We start from the raw sequence: 19,476 nt of genomic DNA, 5'->3' as shown, positions 1-19,476 counted from the left end.
GTAAATTTTCAAGTGCAGGCTAAACAGGACTATAAAAATAATTAATTAGAAATAAACTTGCTAAAATATCCAATGGATATAAAAATGTTAAAATGTAAACATTAAAATATTGAAATTGGTTTTAAAGTGTTAATACTTAATTTTCTCATGTCGTGTTCATTTATGAATTGAAATGTGATTTAGACATAATTTAATGATTACAGACAGCCAGTTATGTTATACCAATAATTATTATGTAATCAAAATGAATAAGCACCCAAATTATTTTTACATTAACATGCACAAAGATTTGACACACAGTATTACAGATTAAGTAAAGCAAGTCCTAAAAATTACACGGGCTACTTGACTACGATTTTTGTTTGCAGTTACTCTAAAATCAAAGCTGCTGAACTGGTTTTCAGTTTTACTTGCATGTCACTTTCACAAAACATATTATAAATAAAGCTCCACCCCAGATGACTAGTTTTCTTGTTCCCCTCTCCTCCACACATTGCTGTTTTTAACCACTAGAGGGAAGCATTGCTTGAGCATTAACGGAGGGAATACAGCACAACTTTGCTCACACAAGGTCTAACAATTTCCCAAATTTCTTTTGACAGTTTTTGGATTTGTATTTTTTTGGTACTCCCCCTACCCCACCCCACCTTGTTGTGTTCCCAGTTTTAGTTTATAAATTTCTCATTATGCTATATTTTACCAAACACTGAATTCAATCGTTTCCTTACAGTTAGCATAGATTTCATATTTCTTTTTGGAAAAGACTGATCACAGGCCTCACTGATCTAAGCTTATGCACCTCAGTTTTATCATAATATAGCATAATGAAAGATTTATAAGCAGTTTTTAAAAAGGCCAGTCATTTTTGACCAGGAAAACTAAGCGCACAGCAAAAGTGATGCACATATTATTTCAACAATGAAATGTGATACATATATTACGCCATTTTTATTTATCAAAAAAGTGCATATTTACAAAGCTAAAATACACCACAAAAAGACATTTTAAAATATTAAAATCACAGCAAAAAGTAGTTTATTACCTACATATTACTGTAATCGAGGGATGATATATTCTGGACCAATTTCAGTAAAAAAAAATTTAAAAAATCCATTCTGAAAACAGACTTCTTACCATATTTTTCCTGCCATGAAAACCAAGAGATGCCTCATGTACTTCGCATGTACAGCTTTTGGTTACATTGTTTCTTTAAAACAAGTCTCTTTAGCTTGCAGCAGGATTAGGGTGAAGGGGTTTGACTCTTGCCAGACGGGAAAGTCCTAAACGCAGCCCCTGTCCTGGAGACTTCACATGTGCGTTCTGAGATGCACCGGGACTCCGACCAACCAGACCTGGAGAAGGAGTTTAAAAAAAATCTAAAGAAGTGCACTTTTTTTGTTCTGGGATGTTCTGGCCAAAATTCACAATTGCACAGTGATGATTTGAGGCTGTAGTCTCACCAGGGGGATTCCACTTAGGTAGTCTGGCCCCTGCAGGACTGGAGCAAACTGCAGGTTTAGAGAGAGGTGGAGTAGTGGGCGTCTTCTTCAGTCCAGACACAGGCGCAGCTGGACTCCGACAGCTTGCTGGACTGGGAGCTGTCAGAGATAGAGAGATGTTAGCAATGCTGATACAGTCTTTTGCCAGACTGGAAAATTCAAAAACAAGTACCTGAGCTTTTAGCTTTTGAGGCTTTTATTGGCTGTTTGTCTTTCTTTTCCGTCTTGTTCTTTGCAGCCGGTGGCGCCTTTTTTTCTCTCTTCTGCTGCACCACCTTCTTTTTCTTTTTCACAGTGAATGCCTCGTCTTCGCTCTCATCTTCTTCAGAGAAGTCTGCATCACTCTCTGAATCTGCAACAGAAACAACCTTAAACAAATGGCCACATTTTCTATCTGAAGTATGACATTTCATTATGTAAGCACTGAAAACATAAGTCTGGCTATATAATAAGACCATGAAGGTCCAGATTACCTGGTGTGTTCTGTGGCTGGTAGTCCTCGTCGTCTCCATTTTTCTTCTTCTCCTTCAGTGGTTTTATGAGCTCCTCTGCGGTTTCCGTCTGTTTAGACCCACTGGTAGGGGAGGGATCTATGCTAATCAGATTCAGCCCTGAAAACAGAACAAAGAGGTACATATCCATAATTGTAACATAATGTAACATTCATAAAACTCTTGCTTGTTTTATATATCAGCTTCATTGTATTCTCAAAACACATTTTCAAATTTCAAAGTCAGAATTTTGTACTTACCTAAACTTCTGCCATCAATGCTACAATTTGACAGCACAGGAGGAGAATCTGGACGAGAGTGACTTTCGCTGACTGCATTAAATCAAGGGAGTTTTGTTTAGAGGTTGTTGCCAAATGCCAAATAAAGCTCCATAAAAATGAACTTAGAATCTGTACAAATAATCAAAAAAGAAATAACAAGTTTGTGACTTTGTAAAAAGACAGAACAATTATTCATGATTACCTAAATGGCTGCTCTCAGCACTGCAATGTGTTAGAACAGGTGGAGAACACTGAGGAGGCTGAGAACTGTCATGATCATCTGCAGAACACAGAAAGACATTAAATAGCAGTAATATATAGTGCCGCACCTGAATGAACACTATAAAGCTTTATTATGCTAGAAGTACATTTACCTGTTATGGTCGTAGGCTCTCCATCTTGTGTTCTTGGAGAGTCCAGCAATGATAATGTTAGAGCTGTCTCCAAATCTCTTTCATAAAGTTTATCATCCAGGGATGTCCTGAAATAACACAAAAGTCAAGAGTCAGTGTTTCTCTTACTGTACATATATACTCAGTGGCCCATTACTGCTGGTCTGTGTGTGGATACTATAATGTGTCAAAGTGTGAAAAGTCAATTTATGTGTAACCTCTTCCGGTTTCCTGAGCTGGTGAGATCAACAACTTCATTTGGAGATACACTTGTAGTTTTGCAGTTTCTCTCAGAATCGGGGTCTTTGACGGATGTTCGAGCTTTTTTGGGAGGAGGTTTCACAGAGGCAAAATCCTCATCTGTCACAAAAATCGTGCAAACATGTTTATAGGTCTAACTGGCTTTAGTTCTGAGCATTTTGAAGTAATATTATGAATGTAAATCAATGCCTCACCATCATCATCCTGGAAGTCTGTGTAGTTGACTGATTTCTTATTTCTGATGACAGGCAGACAAACAGATTGCATCAAACAAGTCAATGACATTCCAGGTTTCTGAACTTTAACTTTCAGGATATTAAATGGCAAGACAAACAGCTGTCATACAGATGCAACAACAAGCACATATAGATACAGAAACTGACTTGATAACCATAACCTAAGGTATAGATTAACTTATTTTGTAATGAAGGTATGGACGTAACGTTATTTGGAAAACGTTCTTACGCACCTCGATGGTCGGTCCATTCTTTAGATCAAAAGGTGAAAATAAAATGTCACGTTATGCCCCGTGAATATACATTCAAATACTGACACGCCCGCCGTATTTTAACAAACGTTTGTATCTAACGAACGTTATGCTGCAGAATAACCAGCAATCAAATTAACTGTAAGTTTAAAAACATAACGGTCACTTATAAAGTCTTTGTGTCATAAGTTTTATATGTACGTTGTTTTGATGCAAGCCGACCCACACTCACGAAACCCGCCTGAAAACAAACGACGGAAATCTATCTGAATACAACAATTTGCAATTCGTTAAAACCTTTTCTACTGTTGTTCACAGTTTTACACTAGGTAATGGATAAAATATAATAAATATTTTCTAATTATTATATGAATGTAAAACCTCGACGAACCAACTTCTATTTGGTACAAGCTTTTGTGCGCCTTGTGAAAAGCTCGAATCTGCGGATATGGTTCTGCACTGACTAAGCGTGGACGCGGGAATACGTCACACTAAATGTTTTCTAACGTTATAATGTGTGTTTTTTAAAGGTTTTATGTTAGTTCACGGATGTGTACAGTTGTTAGCTATTTCTGTCAGTTTTCTTAATTGCGCTTGTGTTTTAACAATATAGCCTATCGTTAAGGTTTTGGAAATATTTCGCAGAATATCTTTTGGCAATAAAAAAAAAAATAACACTGATTATTTAGGCTGATAGTATTTTCTGTTTTATGGTGTGATAAAAAGAGCTATAGTAAATCCCCCTCTTTAAAAAAAACAAACAAACAAACAAACAAACAAAAACCAAAAAAAAAACTTTGGCTAGCCCTAATAGGTCAACAAAACAAAGAGAAAAAAAATAACATGGCTTTATCCGACTTTTAGATTTCTCTTCTGGAAATACATGTATAAATACAATATTTAAAATAACTTATGTAATAAATCCACTGGGAATATTAATCAATATCCTTTTAGTTAAAATGTTAACTTTATTTACCTGTGGTGTGGCGTCTTGCTTTAATTTAAGACTTAGTCTGGTGCTCTCAATCAACAACAAAGCCTAAATCTTCTGTCTACTTCAAGAGCTTTAGAATAAGCAGGTCATATACTATAACTTAAAGGTTTGCTCTCTGTAAAGCCCTTCTTCTAAAAATAACTAAAGTGTAGCCTGTGACTTTGGAAACAAAACAGAATGTGGAAAGATTTATTCTTAGTGACTCAGAGACTGATGCAGATTGATATCTCACACTGATTCTGAGTGTTCATTATTCATCTCTAATGATGGGAAAGTCAATGTTAAACCAGCTAAATCTCCAATGAGGAGTCCAGCAACTAACAAAGACAGATTATTTTGAGTCTTACTTGTTTGTTTTTTTGTTTTTTTTTTTAGGTTTACTGAAGACAAATAAGACAACAACAAAAGAACATATTTTCTTTAATCAAGAAACAAAATTTTATTTAAAATGAGTATAACATTTTCACTGCACATCTAACACTTAAAGCAAACATAAATACCATAAATAAAACATGTGTAATTCATTAAATAAATAAATACTTTCTTGGTTCAACAATTGTTGTCCACAGATGGTGTCCAGCACCAAAGACAAATTCATGGTGGCAGGAGAAAAAACTCAGGTTTTGGTGAGATAACAGAACAGCCTAAATAAACTGTAGATCTCCACTTTTAAAAATAAAGGTTCTTTATTGGCATTGATGCTTTCAAGACCTTTCATTGAATCTTTACATTGCACAAAAGGATCTTTATAGTGGAAAAAGGCTCTTCAGATTTTTTAAATGCTCTTCACACTCTTTTAAGGACACTTCTTTGGGAAACCAAACTCGTTCTTCCAGAGCATCAATGCCAAAACCCTTTATTTTTAAGAGTGTACACGTGAAATCGATTTGAAATATATGCCCTAAAAACACTTATTTATGATGAAAATACTATGGTGCCACACTCAAACGTTGGCGCATCGACTTTGCGCAAAGCTGCGGCGGTTCAACAGTCACGCCATGAATGATCTGTAGCTTTATCCGACAATTGCTGAAATCCGGGGACTGCCGGGGCTCGTGTCGTGAAAAAGATCCCACGGGTCATCATCGGAAGGTGAAACCAGTGTTTCTCTGGAGATGTTTCGACCCTCTGACGGCTCAAAGTCCAAGTCCCCATCGTCCTCTTGAGCAGCTCTGGAGTCTGACGCCTCTCCGTTACGGAGCGCGTTCAGCGGGTCTGATGGATTCACCTGCCGGTTTCTCCTCTCCCGGTGCTGCAGGCGCTCCAACGGAACAGTGTTCTTCTCTGATAAGAAGAGAGAGGACTGAGGGAGATTTTGTCCCGCTATGAACACCTGTTTCGCCCCATCCAGGTTAAGCAGTATGCCATGCTTGGTGGAGTAATACACGTCACGGTGGTTTTCCAAAAGTTTGTGGTGAAAAAGACAGTCTTCCTTATTGCAAACCGTCTAGAGACATAAAAAATATAAAACGTTTAATAATTAATCCAAATGATTAGATTTAACTGTAGCGTCATACATTTTCTTACACGTTTTAGCCTGTAAAAAGCACATTTGTGAAATTTACGGTTTTAAAAAACGCAGCTGTGGTTGCCAGAACTTCACCGTAAAAATTTGGTAGCAACGGTTTTACGGATCAAAATTATATTTACAATAAAAAAAACCGAATATTTTATTAACGATATAATGATAATATAACAACTTAAGTCCTAAAATGTCCTTTTGAAACCTTATAATATACTAACAGCCATGCACCGTAAACCACAACCACCACTTTTTCACTTCCAAAAACTGTACATTCAATAGTATTTTACTGTAAAATTGCTTGAAATGTCCCTTTAGATTTAAAATACGAACTTTTTTTTACAGTTTGGGCTATATCTTTTGTAGAACGCTGTAAAAAGTGACGACCTGCAATTGCTAGAGCTATTACTACTTTATTTAACCCATAAACTTTAGTTGCATTGGCATATATTACTGTATTTAGGTTGTTTCAGTGATATTAAATCATATTTTTGACTAAATAAACTTAAATTAACAATCGGTTAACTTAAGTGTTACCACTATACCTACTATATTTTCAACTTAAATGTATTTGTTTACCACAAATGAATACTTACAGATGTGAAAAGAGTTCCTGCTGCGTCCATACACAAAAATCGGTTACTTTTCACTCCAAATATTGCCAGCCGGTCTCTGCTCTCTGCTTTCAGTAAAATGACACCTGTTGAATGCAGAATTTAAAGAGGAATAAGCTGTGGAGGGCAGTATTTTAAAGATAACATTTATTAGTCATGATTCAACGTTTTGAGAGCTTGATTTTTATTTTACTGGCCTAATATTCTAAATATGGACAAAAACAGTATAGGCTACTCACTGTAGGACCCCCGGTTTGTAGTTTTGTGCACGTGTCCATTCGGGCTGATTTCCAAGTAGAAGTTGTTTAAGTCTGAAGTGGTCTGAAGGTGGATGTACCTCCGCGGGTTCCCCCAGTTGGAGCCCAAGAGGGGAGACGGGTTGGGGGCAGCATCCGCAGGTCTGAATCCCTGGAGAGCCGTGAGCCACAGCGCAAGGACGGAGGAGTGCAGTATGTGCAGTTTGGAAAGTGCGCAACGCATCTTCAGAGAGCGCAAAGTATGGATGCGTAAAACCAGTGTGCAGAGCTGAAGAAGTTGTGATGCGTGAAAGTTGGTGAGCGCGGCTATTTAAACGCATCCTGTGCCACTCCTTTACGCAACATTCGCCCGCAGAGCCAGAGGATGTGAGGAGGCGGCTTCAACATGTCCACCTTCTGTTTGTTATGAAGGTAATTGACTGGTAAACCATAATTGGCTAGTCAATTTGGCACAGCTTTTACTTTCTATGTGTCCTAACGTCATGCTGTCTAAACAAAATTAAAAACAAGAATACATTTTAATAGTTTTGGTAAATGTGATAATCATTTGGTTGTCTCCCAATGTTTCTCAAATGCTGTCAACCTACTATGGTGTAGGCTACAAGTTGCCTAAATACGTCCGTTTATTATATATTTAAGATTGTCTAATCTCTAAAAAAGGTACTGGGCGGTATCTTAAAAAGGTTAACAAGAAAGGGTACCGTCCGAGGGACAGTTTTGTACCTAATTTCTGATCATGTATTAAGTGACTACGTGATTAGTATACTGAACGAATAGATGCTTTGAATAAAACACGTCTGCTAAATGAATAAATGTAAATATAATGTAAATATATCACCCCAATCTGAACTTCCTCAAGTTCGCCAGCAGAGGGAACTTGTGCCTCATTCACGAACAAGTAACGAACCAAAATTTGTCTCAGCATGAGCATAACTGTGTGCAATAACGTTGAAATTGTTAAAAAAATAAATAAATACATAAATAAATACACACATACAACATTAAAAAAGGACAATTTTCATTATTCATATATAATAATATAGAATATGATATAGCAACATAAATAATAAACCAATGATTGTAAACTATTTATTTTTTAAATACTTTACTTTTCTGTTTAGAGTATTAACCATAATTTGGGCTTGGAGAAGTAATGCTTATCTCTAAAAAATCGAAACATTTTAATATTCATATTAATTTTTAACATTATGAAAATTAAAATATAATAATAAAATACAGAGTAACTAGATTCAAGGGATGTATTAACTGTCAAGCTTAGATTTTTGCATATGAATCAGACAAAAACTTCAAATAACCATGACAGGGAAGAAGTTTATGAATTACTTGCGAGTAGTTTATTGAACTGTTGTCATGTTGTATAAATGATCCTGTATGAGTGTGACATCCTGACAGCGTTATTTCTAGAAAAGAATCAGTTCTGGGCACTGTGCATGACTGCTCATTATACTGACTACTTTGAGCATGACTAAAATGTGAAACAAATACACACGCATCCGAAATAAAAGAAAAAAAAAGAAAAGAAAATAGTTTTATTAACATTAGGAATATGATTAAACTGCTGTGCACAGCACATACGTAGAAAAGTAAAGGAAAATAAAATTTTCTCAAACATATTTGTATTTATACATAGCATCAGCGCATGTTCTCAGAAACACATGATCATGTCCTCAGTTTCCTACTGTCAAAAAATTATTACAAGTAATCATAACTAAGGCAGGGGTGAGAGGTGTTTATAAAGAGGAGCAGACAGAAACACAAAACATTTTAAAAAAGAGAAAATACAGCTACACAAGATCCTGAATTTTACTGATGTGTAGAACGAAAACTGCTGATAATCAGAATTATTGATAAACTATTTTGGAACATTAATCATTAAAATCATTTAAATAATAACATCTGCTCTGTGGTTCTGGGTCATTTATATCTGTTAGTATCAATCTGTGCTCAGTGTGCTTTGTGGTTCTGGGTCAGTGCTTAAGTTTGCATCCCATTTTTAGATGCCACTTTAATCAGAGAAAAGTAAGTACGTAGTATGCTAGTGGAAAAACATGAAAAGAAAAAGCCGAAAAATCCTGAAATCGCACTAAATGATTACTGACCCCTCACAGACGTGGGATCTTCCCTCTGTAACAGGATCAGCCACACAAAGCCGTTTCAAAACAAAGACACTGCAGCGCCACAAACTGGCATCCCAATCTAATGCCTCCGGTGCGCCAAAGATTCCCCAAACCATCCCTGCATATGTGAGGAGGATTCAGCCGGTGACAGCTTGCAGTCATTCATGCACATACGTTTTTCTCATGAGTCCAGAGTGTACCAGGAAACTGGTGTCTATATTCTATGCCCAATAAACATTTTTACAGCTGTTGCTATAAATCCATGAGACATACATCAGCAGATGAGATGGCTCCGATTCCCAAATGTTCACGTACATCGTTCATTCTTCACAGACTTAAGATGGTGTTGCCACAATCAGGACACAAATTAAAGAAACACCTCATTTGGCTCCCTGATTTCACTCCTTCAATGCTTCATTAGTGCTTGAGATTTTATAACACATTCAAAAGACATATTTTACTAAAATAGTATTATGTAGGTACCAGTCTGCCAAACCCATTACTCCTTAGTTACTATCTATAAAATATGGTTCTAATGAAGTTGAACTTGTTTCTGCTTGCACTGCCAATATTAATGAAGCAGTGACTGTTGCTATTAAATAGCTACTCTTCAGTCCAATAAATGTGTTTTATTGTTTTTAAGTGTGCAAGCCTCACTGGGACTCACGGTGATATGAATTCTGAGGCACATCAGCTAAATACAGTCCTCAATGGCACATTATTGACAAAATTGCTAATGGACAAGTAATGACTGAATGCCCTTGAATACTGAAACATCTCTTCACAGATTAGACCACAAAACAAGCAGCTTGGCAGAGGCGAGAGATGATCGGCCTGTTTTTGTCTCTCTAAAGTATTGCGTCAGTCCTGCAGAGGTCTGTCCTGATATATATTCACTGCGCTAGTGGAAGGAGCCAGTCTCGCAAAAACTTTCCTTTATCATTCGGTAGCAAACAAGTGCGAATAACAAACTAAGGTCATATCACTTCTGGATTCGCCCAACACAATCTCACTGCAATTCATAGCTGTTTTACGTTTGGTGAATTGGCTAATTCGTATTGGTACTTTTTCATACAACCTGTTGGTTAGGTTTAGGAGTGAAGCTTTGTGCTAACTTTTTTCAGAAAAACTTAAATATATGTACATAGCACACTGAAATAAAATCACTGCTGTGTAAAATATGTTTGCTTATAGCATACGTTTGGATTCATGGTGATCTGAAAAGTCTGGCTTCAAATGCTTAAAGTTAAGCATTAACCAATTTTACTTCTCTAATGCACTGAATTTCTGAGTGAAAACCAATATTTAATGCTAAAAAACATTGGGTTGGATCTGATTTTAGCTCTCAAAAATTATTTCAATCATGAAAAGTGGCCATTAATAAAGACCAGTACACAATAAGACCATGAACCGACATGAAGAAAGTAAACAGGGATAATGCTGATTTCATGCTGACTAAATTTTAGGCAAAATTTTAAAACCAAGCAACTTTCAAATGATCAGCTTGAACGTGAGCAAAATTTGCGTAGGGAATCGATCACACAATTTCCACAATTTTGAAATTACTGGAATACACCCCAACAGATCAATTGTAAATTCAGTTAACAGCAATCTTAACTGAATGTAGAGGACAGTATAGATGCAGCAAAACCCAGCATGGATCCAAACAAATCACAATGAGACCACAATGGACTTGAGAAAAGGAAACAAGACCTTGAACAGACATTTCCAACTAGCTTCCAACTAACTCCATAGCAATGACCTTGGACTAAAGTTGGATGGGAAACCGTAAAGAACCCTTGTGCTACTACTGGAATCTCAAGGCTTCTGTGCACCGTGGCTTTTACAAGATTGTCCATGTGCGAGGGAGACGTCACCAGCGTGGCCTCCGCTCAGGTATTCCACCCCCACATATTTCAAACAGATTGAACAAACAACCAGGCTATACGTCTTTCTAAAATAGCGTCATTCCTTTCGATTTTCCTTTAACCCTCATGCTGTGTTCCAGTCATTTTAACTCGGAGAGATTTTCTTTTTCTCAGTGTTCTCACATTGAACTAAAACTGACATTGCTTGCACAGGGTATAACAACTTTCCAAAAAAAATGTTTTTTCCACCTTGTTCCACCGCTAAAATGAATAACCTACAAAAAAATTGCTTATAAATTTCTTGTTGTGCTATATTATCGCCAAATATTGGATTCAATCTTTTTATAAACTTTTGTATTTGTTTTGGGACTGACTGATAACAGGCATTACTGATCCGAGTTTATGCACCAGCGAACACTGCCAAAATTATTCACAAATAATGCTCATTTCACTCAAAAACTGAGGTGCATAAGCTCAGATCACTGAGGTCTACAATCAATCAGTTCCAGAAATAAATACAAAACCTGTGCTAACTGAAAGAAAACAAGTCAACAAAAAGATTAAATCCAAGATTTGGTGAAAATATAGCATTAATGAGAGACCTGCAAGCAATTTTCGAAAAGCCGGTCATTTGACTGGAAACACCAAATTAGGTAAAGGTTTTCAGAACAGCACAAGGGTTAAAGAACAGTGTGGTGTGACATTTGGTGTCAGAAACTGATGGAAATAAAGGCAGACATACCAAAACACAAAAAACAGTGAGCGTCCCTCAGTTCGGATGCCTCACGGCATCTGGCCTGTAATTACATTTGCATAGAGCAGCAGCGGCGAGTGCCACTGCAGTGCCTCTGCAGCAACAGGAAAGAGCCAGACTCGACTGTCCCCTTGACCAGGATTCACACACAAAGGCATCCACATGGACAGGTGCACACACATACACTCACACCCGAAGCAAAAATAAATAAACATATACTGCACGTATTCCCTTGAATCAGATACCATCATTGATGGCAGTGTGCCTTTAGCAACAAGCGACAAAGCTCCGGGCTACTGGCGTTTTCAGTGCACAGTCAGTATTTACAGTATTTTCATTGGTTTAGAAGACGTTCTCATTCACAGCAACGCTTAAAGCTTATTTTCAAGTGCTCCTTTTGTTCAGGCAAACCTGTGGTAAGCAATAGTATAATCGAACCAGCCATGTTTAACATTTTCAGTGTGCGCTTGCATCAGTTCCCCTGTAGATTTCTTACTTTTTAGTTGTTTTTTTCCTGTTTTCTTTACAAAAAGTTTAATTTTGATTGCAAAAACAGTCTAGTCCACAAATAAAATGTACAGCCTCAAAGCTCCAATAGGGGTTTAGCTAGAAAAGATAATAACCCCTTTCACACTATCTCTGTACTTACTATCTGTACTGGTAAATTACCGTTTAGAGATCATGTGTCAACAGGACCTTTTTAAAAAATACTGGTAAATCAGTTTTAGCAGTGTTTTGGATACTACTGTGTGGTGTTTTGTGCTTTTAAGAGCAAAAACACGTTTCATGTGATCATTTATGGAAGCCCAATTCTGCCACAGAATTAAAAAATTAAGATAATTGCAACTTTTTAAACCTAACTTGTTTTTGTTTTTTTAATTTCAAGACAGTCTCAACATTCTGACTTTCTTTTTCATAATTCAGAGTTTGCATCTTGCAATTGTGAGTTTATATCTTGCAGTTCTGACTTTTTTCTCTGAATTCTGAATTTATGTCTCACAATTCTGTTTTATGTTTATGCCACGAAATAAAAAATTAAAAAAGGTAATTGCAAAGCTTTATCTCACAATTCTGACTTTTTCCTCAAAGTTCTAATCTCAACCATTCAGAATTTTTTGCATAGTTCTGAGGTTACTTTTCGCAACTCTGTGTTTACATCTCGGAATTCTCAGAATTTTTTGTTTCTGCCACGGAATTACAAAAAAAAAAAAGTAATTGTGACTTTTTGTTTCACAAATGTCTGTCTTTTTTCATTGCATTTGTGAGTTAGTATCTCAAAATTTGGACTTCTCATGCCATATGTTTACTAGCTGTAAATCAACAATTCAAAAAAAAAAAAAAAATTCCAAATTGTGAGATAAAAAGTTTTTTTTTATTATTATTATTATTATTATTTTGTGGGGAAAACAGGTTTCCATAATTAACCACTTCTGCCTGTCACTCAAGTACTGCGTCATTTCCGATGACTGACATCACAGAGTTTACCAGTATTTTGGTACTGATGTATGAATGGTCTCTTAACAGTAAAAAGCCATTGCTTCTGTATTTACCAAAAAAATCATTCTGGTCATTTTTACGGCAATATACTGGAATTACCGTGTGAAAGGGGCTAAAGTTTCACCTCATTTCTGAGTCGACAGCAGATGATGCCGAACTGCAGAGGTGATCAGTGTTTACGAGTCGCTCTGCCGTCTAATACGGTGTTCTCTAATTAGAGAAAAGTAAAATAAAGCAGAGATGCACACCCATCCCCCTCGCCCCTCTCCAGGGCCCTTGTGGGACAGTCCCCGCGGGGCCCTGGCTAACATATCAGCCCTATTTCTGACGCCCTGGGGCGTTCAGAGCATGCATGTTAAAGGGGCGGTGTGTGGGAATGCCAAGGCACCTCAGTGCAACATGCAGCAAGAGAGATCTGCTTTCGTTTAAGTGCTCACACAACCCCACAGCATGAGAAAAACAGAAGAAAATCAAGTCAAAGATAAAAAAATAAAGACTCGTTATGCTTGTGTCGGCTCAGACAGAACTAAAAATAACAAGCGTAACTTCATGCATCCTTTTAAACCATCTAGGTAGCTCTTTGAGGTAATAAAAAACGTAATTTCACTGTAAAAAGCAGAGGAGGACATCCATCCTAGAGTCTGTTCGATTCTTGGCAAGCACCTGATTACAGAAAGGAAGGCTGGGAGAGCCTTCACATCCATAATCAATAATATATATATATCTATAAATAAAAGAAGTAAGCAGCGACGGATAGCATATTCTGAGATTCTAATAAAAAGCTGACCTATCCAAATATACATATAAAAAAAGAATAAGTACTATTTTGGTGATATTCTTGCAGTTCCTTGTATGTTTGTGTGTCAGTTTTCAGAACTCTCTGGGAGATCAGTGCAAATGAAGAATTATTGCAAGAGTCTGCTCATATTCGAGGGAGGAAGTGGGTGACCGTCATGGCGGTGGTGGCCTTGTTGCCTCGCTTCAGTCGGCCGTGTTTGCTGAGAGCGACATAGAATCCCTTGTAAACGGAGGACTCGTAGGCATTGTAGTTATTTGGCAGCAGGGTCTCCTTGAACTTGCATTCGTCTTTAAAGGTAGCCTGAAAGAAGGAGAAGAGAAGAGATGTAAATGCCAACATTCAGTCAGATGCACCAGTGTCATTTTAGCATCACTGAGATACTACATACGTTTTTATCTTTAAATTTTAATTTTAGTTTAGTTTTAGTCATTTTGTTGGGTGTTATTGTCATTTTTAGTATTAGTTATTGATTGTTAAAAATATGTTTTTAGTCATTTTTTATTTGAGCTTCAGTTATTTTAGTTCCTCAATTTCATCTCAAGGAAAATTAGAAAATATGTGTAATTTTAGTATCATTACTAACTATTCTAGTTTATAGTATTATAGTATTCCACATATATAGAGTAACTGATTTTTCTTTTCTTTTCTTTTTTTTTAATGATACCTACACTATATCAGTTTTATTAATTTTAGTACATAAACTTTAGTATATAAGTTAAACTAAATAAAAATGAGAAAGTTTGCTTCGGCAACTAACTGAAATAAAATAAGCTTCAGGTTATTTATTTAATTTCAATAATGAATATGTTTTGTCGGTGTGTGGTTTTAGTTTAAGTTAGCTATAATGACCCTGCAATGCAGAATATTTTTTGCCCTATTAGTGACTCACATCTGAGCAAATAACTGTTTTGCACATGACTTTGAGTGCAAATACATCTAACCTCCTAAATTAGTACATTTCTCAGCCTGATTTCCCACAGCAGACTGAACAGACTGAACAAACTTGCAGAGAAACTTTCAGGTGAGTCTGACCCCACAGGAAAACCATTAACCTGAAGTATTAACCTGACACTAATCCCTGAGCTAAACAGGTCTTTTAATTAAAAAACACTTCAATTATCACTCCTAGACCGGCCTGTGGCGTCTACTTTTTCTCTGCTTCTCCAGACGATGCTCTTGTAACACTCTGCAGTTTTTGGATAGAGCTGTCACGCACTCATGGGCCCCAAAGGACCAGTGTTGCACTGCGCTTGTCACACCTATGCCAAACTTCAGCCAAGACTGCCAAGTGCATCATTTACCCTTCAAACCTTTTAATGACACATATTATGTGTGAATAACAGACTGCATAATCACTACTACTGCTGTTGACAGTTCAAAACAATGTAAATAGAGGCTGCTCTACCAAAAAATTCTATTTAAATGCACACATATTTAATCAAGGGATCTTTTATATACACACGAACACGAAATAAGGTGAATTCAAGTTAATTTGGACATTTTCCCTAGTCATCTCAGTGTCCCAATTTACCAGAAAGTGCAAAGCAAGATGAAAACTGCAATTACGCGCTGCATGTGTTACTCTTTCTACTAATAACCTACAACTACCAGCTAATATAAAAGAATGAGGCGTTAGTTTATAGGTTTAATGCAAGCAATTGTTATAAACCTTTTACTCGTGCTTGCAAAGCGCTTTGGCGCGGTGCCTAGATCTAATGCACCGTTTAATAATAATTTGCAAAAGCCGTGCAGCTGTGGCAAACGTCCTGCTTGAACAAACCAGAGCACATTATATTTATAAGGCATGAATAATTCAATGCAGCACACGCCGTAAACACTATTATTAGTCGTGCGACCCCCTCACGTGCCAACTGCATGGGTCATGAATTACTTGAAGACGCACAATGGAAGCATCACCTGTTTAACACACACGCACACTCGCACACTCGCACTCGATGCTGGGGGATGCAAAGCCTCGTTGCATTTGCAGGCAGAATGAAAGGCGACACGGTTGCGCACACCTACCGTTCCGTACAACCTTCCTCTGTTATTCATTGCGACAAACAGCTCGCTTTTGACACCGAACAGGCTAACCACTCCTCTGGCCACAGTGGAGATCTCTATGAGACCTGCTCAAACAGAACAAGCATGTTACACACAATAAAGAGGCTCCGCGTGACTCAGAACAACAAGGCATGCGGTGGGTGGAACCTCTGCAGGTGCCAATTGTGGATGCGCAAATGGCCTCTCTCTCGCCACAAGGCTACTACGTTATAGCCGAAAGACGAACATCCCTCACACTTTGAGAGTCGTGCATGTTCTAAGCGCTCCTGGGCCGCACAAGGAGCCCGGTGTAAAAATAAGTTGGCATCTATATCCGTCCCAGCATTCATGTCATGTTTAAGCCCAGCGCAGATATTTAGCACTAAGGGATACTGTGTGTGTGTATATGTGGGTGCGTGTGAGAGTGTATGTGTGTGTTTTAATAGATTTGTCTTTGCCTCCAAAGACGAGTGTCGCTTCTAAAGAATAAAGAGCTCTGCGCAATTCATTATTGCATTATTCCGTGAACTCACTGTACTGGTTCTCATTATGTACACCGTTTATCTTGCCGTCTGGGAGGACCTGAAGATGAAACCCGATGCCTACATTGCAGTACAGCCTCCGCACTCTTTTGATGCCCAGCAAATAGTCATTCTCCCAGTTCGCCTCTGGTCTCTCTCCAGAGATCCCCAGCACGGAGCGGGAGAAGAGGCTCTCCCATCGCTTCTCCAGTAAAGTTGTCCTGTTAGTCCTACTCGGAAGCGGACTGGAGGACACAATCCCAACTAGGAGCAATCCCAAGAGCAGAACGGCAGTCCTTGGCCAGTGTTGCGCCTTGGCCTCGCAGGACATACTGATGAGGAGCCTTTGCGCAATGGCCATCGGGTTTACCTTCGGGGCACGTGGTCAAAATTAATGGCACTAAAAATACCCCTCTTCTAGTTTTTCTTCCCTCGGCATGGTGGTGCAGGCTTAATTTAGCGAGGCAGGTCAGGACTTCGGGCATGCGACGGTGGCCCGAGATGAGAGCGACGGAAGAACGGGGAGAGAGCGCGGAGACACGACTTGAGGCGGAGAAGGTGGTGATGACCATCTTTTGCAGCTCCAAAGCCTCGGGTCGTGGAGAATGCCACAAAATCCCTATCTCACCTCAGAAGCCACCCTCATCCCTATACATGACATCATATTAGGGGAGGGGGGGAGGAGAGAGAGAGTGAGCGAGTGAGAGAGAAAGAAAGAAAGTTGCGAGCGGCGAGGAGAACTGGCAGGACTGATGATGATGGGACGCTGCTGTCACTCCACGTGTGAAATGGGGGTCGCATGCTGAGCCTTATTGGACGGCTTGCGCGCGATCATGGGATGCGATGGGCACTCTGGCAGCGCCCAAATCGGGACGGTGGTCATGTGTCTGACAGCCCTGCTTCCTTATTTAGAAGGATGGTGTAAAAACAGTCCACTTGTCACCGGAGAGCAATGGCACCCCTGTCTGTCACATCCCAGGCTGTTTGTGCAGGAAGTTTATACAACGACCTGATTCCGGAATATTGCGCTCCCACGATGCGTGCCGATCATAACGTTCCCCGTCTCATGCACCGCGCACCGTGATGTTTTCATCTTCCGGGAGGCTGCCCGCCTGCCTCTCTGGACCTCTTCGCGGTGATGCTGAGCAAAACGCACCTTCAAGAATGCTCGGAGCGCGCGCAATGTCTGGACGTCAGCAGACGCTGCGCGTCGTTACGCGGATCTCCAGGTGCGCAGAGCGAGCACAGCGAAGCCGAACTGTTGGTAGTGACGCTTGGGGAGGCGCTGTTGTTGGCAGCGTGAAAAGCGCCAATCACATAATTTCAGCAGTTGCCTGGCTCCTCTGGAATATGGAACAAAAATTAATTATTAATTCTAAATCAGCATAATTCATGACCTGAACCATATCACAAAAATGATCATTCCTAACATTACTTAAAATATAACAATATATAATTTTACTATATCATCTTTACACTTTTGCTATAATTTGACTTACTTTCCAAATAAATCAAAATAAAATTAAACAAATAATTTTTTTAATTTATTTTAATTTAAAACTACTTAACTTCATATATTTTTAAATATTTTTGTTTTACACGCACACACATAATTTAAATAAACTAGCATTTAAATAAACTGAGATATATACACATTATGTAATCTTTGATCATTTGAAAGCTGAATAAATAAGCTTTTTATTGATGCATGGTTTGTTTGGAGATAGGACAATATTTGGCCAAGATAAAGCTGTTTTAAAATCTGAGAGTGCAAAAAAAAAAAAAAAAAAAAAAAAAAAAAAAAAAAATCAAAATACTGAGAAAATCACCTTTAAAATGATCCAAATTAAGTTCTTAGCAATGCATATTACTGATCAAAAATGAAGTTTGATATATTTACAGTAGGAAATGTACAAAATATCTTTAAAAAAAAACCTAGTTGTTCAACCAAGTATGCCCTTTTAGGTTTGACAGCTGTCATTCAGGTTCATTGAAGAGCTGCAGTGTAGAGCAATAAATTAAAAGTCATGACTTGAACATTTGTAGCTGAGTAGTCATCAGCTGTCTTTAAAATGCTTACAGCTCTTGCTAAACGGTGACAGTCTAATTAGCAAAGAAATCTCAAATCAGTAGCAAAATACCTGAACCCTTCTGACCCTTCAGCAGGGTCATGAGCAGCATTATCAGTATCACTGACGTCGCTGCAGGGCCTTCATACCTCAGGATGTTTTAACACATAGAGTATTAAAAAAGTAGGCCAATTTTGCTGATGTTGTTTTAATTGCTCACATAAGTCCAGTTGCACACATTAAAGCTGATGCACAGAACAGCAAATCCACCCCGTGGCATAATTCATATGATTTCCACACGTCCATGTTGATAACAGAGGAAAAATAAGATCAAAGTAGACATTTCACATTCAGCTGTCATTGCATCTCAAGTTCAGACAGATTACGGCACACCCAAACATCTGCTGCACATCACTTCAGTTTACCTGAGATAGGATTCAACAGCCTGTGATTTGCTCAATTTGATTAATAAATTAAACAGCTTCTAATGTTGTATGTGAATACATTACGTGTTTAGAACTGATTTTTGAGGTTAGAGGCAGAACATTTAGCATTAGCACGTTATAGTTTTGAAGGATATCATCATTCCATGGGGCTTCGTGCAAGGCAGGGTTGTCACAAACCACGTAACTGGATCCATTGCGGTTTCAAACCCTTTCAATTAGATTTTTATTAACGTGGGTTTAGGCGGTATAGAAACGACAGCTGAGGAGAGCTGCTGAAATCCAGGAGAGAATTACTCACACATGACATCAGGAGCATCAGTGGACGTTTAACATTTAACACAGCGCACAAATGGCATTCTCTATGGGAGAGCAGCTGCGCGGCGGTACCCATCCACATCCTACTGAAGAAAACCCTATAGCTTATGTTCTATTTTAACTTGCATTCATTAAAAACAAGTTGTGTGCTCAAGCACTAGAACAATCTGCATGATGGCACTTTGGGGGAAATAAAGCTGGCAGTCCGGGTGTAAAAGTGTCTAGTAG

General features: G+C 38.2%; 3 protein-coding genes across 3 annotated transcripts; all 3 read right to left on the bottom strand.

Annotated features, from left to right (window-relative positions):
• Positions 1–948: 948 nt before the first annotated feature.
• On the bottom strand, positions 949–3,686 carry rad51ap1 (RAD51 associated protein 1). Its single transcript, XM_051108189.1, has 10 exons — positions 3,394–3,686; positions 3,119–3,162; positions 2,882–3,023; positions 2,646–2,752; positions 2,474–2,551; positions 2,251–2,322; positions 1,973–2,110; positions 1,672–1,851; positions 1,461–1,598; positions 949–1,352 (listed from the first exon to the last, which is right to left on the bottom strand). The coding sequence occupies exons 1-10, from the start codon at positions 3,408–3,410 to the stop codon at positions 1,225–1,227; spliced, it is 1,044 nt and encodes a 347-aa protein (XP_050964146.1). The 5' UTR covers positions 3,411–3,686; the 3' UTR covers positions 949–1,224.
• Positions 3,687–4,838: 1,152 nt separating this feature from the next.
• Positions 4,839–7,138, bottom strand: fgf23 (fibroblast growth factor 23). Its single transcript, XM_051108352.1, has 3 exons — positions 6,781–7,138; positions 6,524–6,627; positions 4,839–5,852 (listed from the first exon to the last, which is right to left on the bottom strand). The coding sequence occupies exons 1-3, from the start codon at positions 7,019–7,021 to the stop codon at positions 5,421–5,423; spliced, it is 777 nt and encodes a 258-aa protein (XP_050964309.1). The 5' UTR covers positions 7,022–7,138; the 3' UTR covers positions 4,839–5,420.
• Positions 7,139–8,130: 992 nt separating this feature from the next.
• On the bottom strand, positions 8,131–17,759 carry fgf6b (fibroblast growth factor 6b). The gene is made up of 3 exons (XM_051108456.1): positions 16,431–17,759; positions 15,880–15,983; positions 8,131–14,154 (listed from the first exon to the last, which is right to left on the bottom strand). Exons 1-3 carry the CDS (start codon positions 16,777–16,779, stop codon positions 13,978–13,980), a joined length of 630 nt encoding a protein of 209 aa, XP_050964413.1. The 5' UTR covers positions 16,780–17,759; the 3' UTR covers positions 8,131–13,977.
• Positions 17,760–19,476: the final 1,717 nt, after the last annotated feature.

This window comes from Labeo rohita, chromosome 4 (genome assembly GCF_022985175.1).
Source record: "Labeo rohita strain BAU-BD-2019 chromosome 4, IGBB_LRoh.1.0, whole genome shotgun sequence".
In the NCBI taxonomy this organism is placed as follows: Eukaryota; Metazoa; Chordata; class Actinopteri; order Cypriniformes; family Cyprinidae; genus Labeo; species Labeo rohita.
The sequence above is the reverse complement of the archived record's forward strand: the minus strand, read 5'-3'. Positions and strand labels throughout refer to the sequence as shown.

Coding starts and splice junctions, on each gene's coding strand:
- fgf6b (XM_051108456.1), bottom strand. CDS start 16,779: ATGGCCATTGCGCAAAGGCTCCTCATCAGTATGTCCTGCGAGGCCAAG. Junction 15,984..16,430: donor ACATAATGAGAACCAGTACA/GTGAGTTCACGG, acceptor CTGTTTGAGCAG/GTCTCATAGAGATCTCCACT. Junction 14,155..15,879: donor GAGGAAGGTTGTACGGAACG/GTAGGTGTGCGC, acceptor TCCTTCTTTCAG/GCTACCTTTAAAGACGAATG.
- rad51ap1 (XM_051108189.1), bottom strand. Junction 2,111..2,250: donor CATTGATGGCAGAAGTTTAG/GTAAGTACAAAA, acceptor TTCTGTTTTCAG/GGCTGAATCTGATTAGCATA. Junction 1,852..1,972: donor CCAGCCACAGAACACACCAG/GTAATCTGGACC, acceptor TTTCTGTTGCAG/ATTCAGAGAGTGATGCAGAC.
- fgf23 (XM_051108352.1), bottom strand. CDS start 7,021: ATGCGTTGCGCACTTTCCAAACTGCACATACTGCACTCCTCCGTCCTT. Junction 6,628..6,780: donor TACAAACCGGGGGTCCTACA/GTGAGTAGCCTA, acceptor TGCATTCAACAG/GTGTCATTTTACTGAAAGCA. Junction 5,853..6,523: donor CAGGAACTCTTTTCACATCT/GTAAGTATTCAT, acceptor TTATGTCTCTAG/ACGGTTTGCAATAAGGAAGA.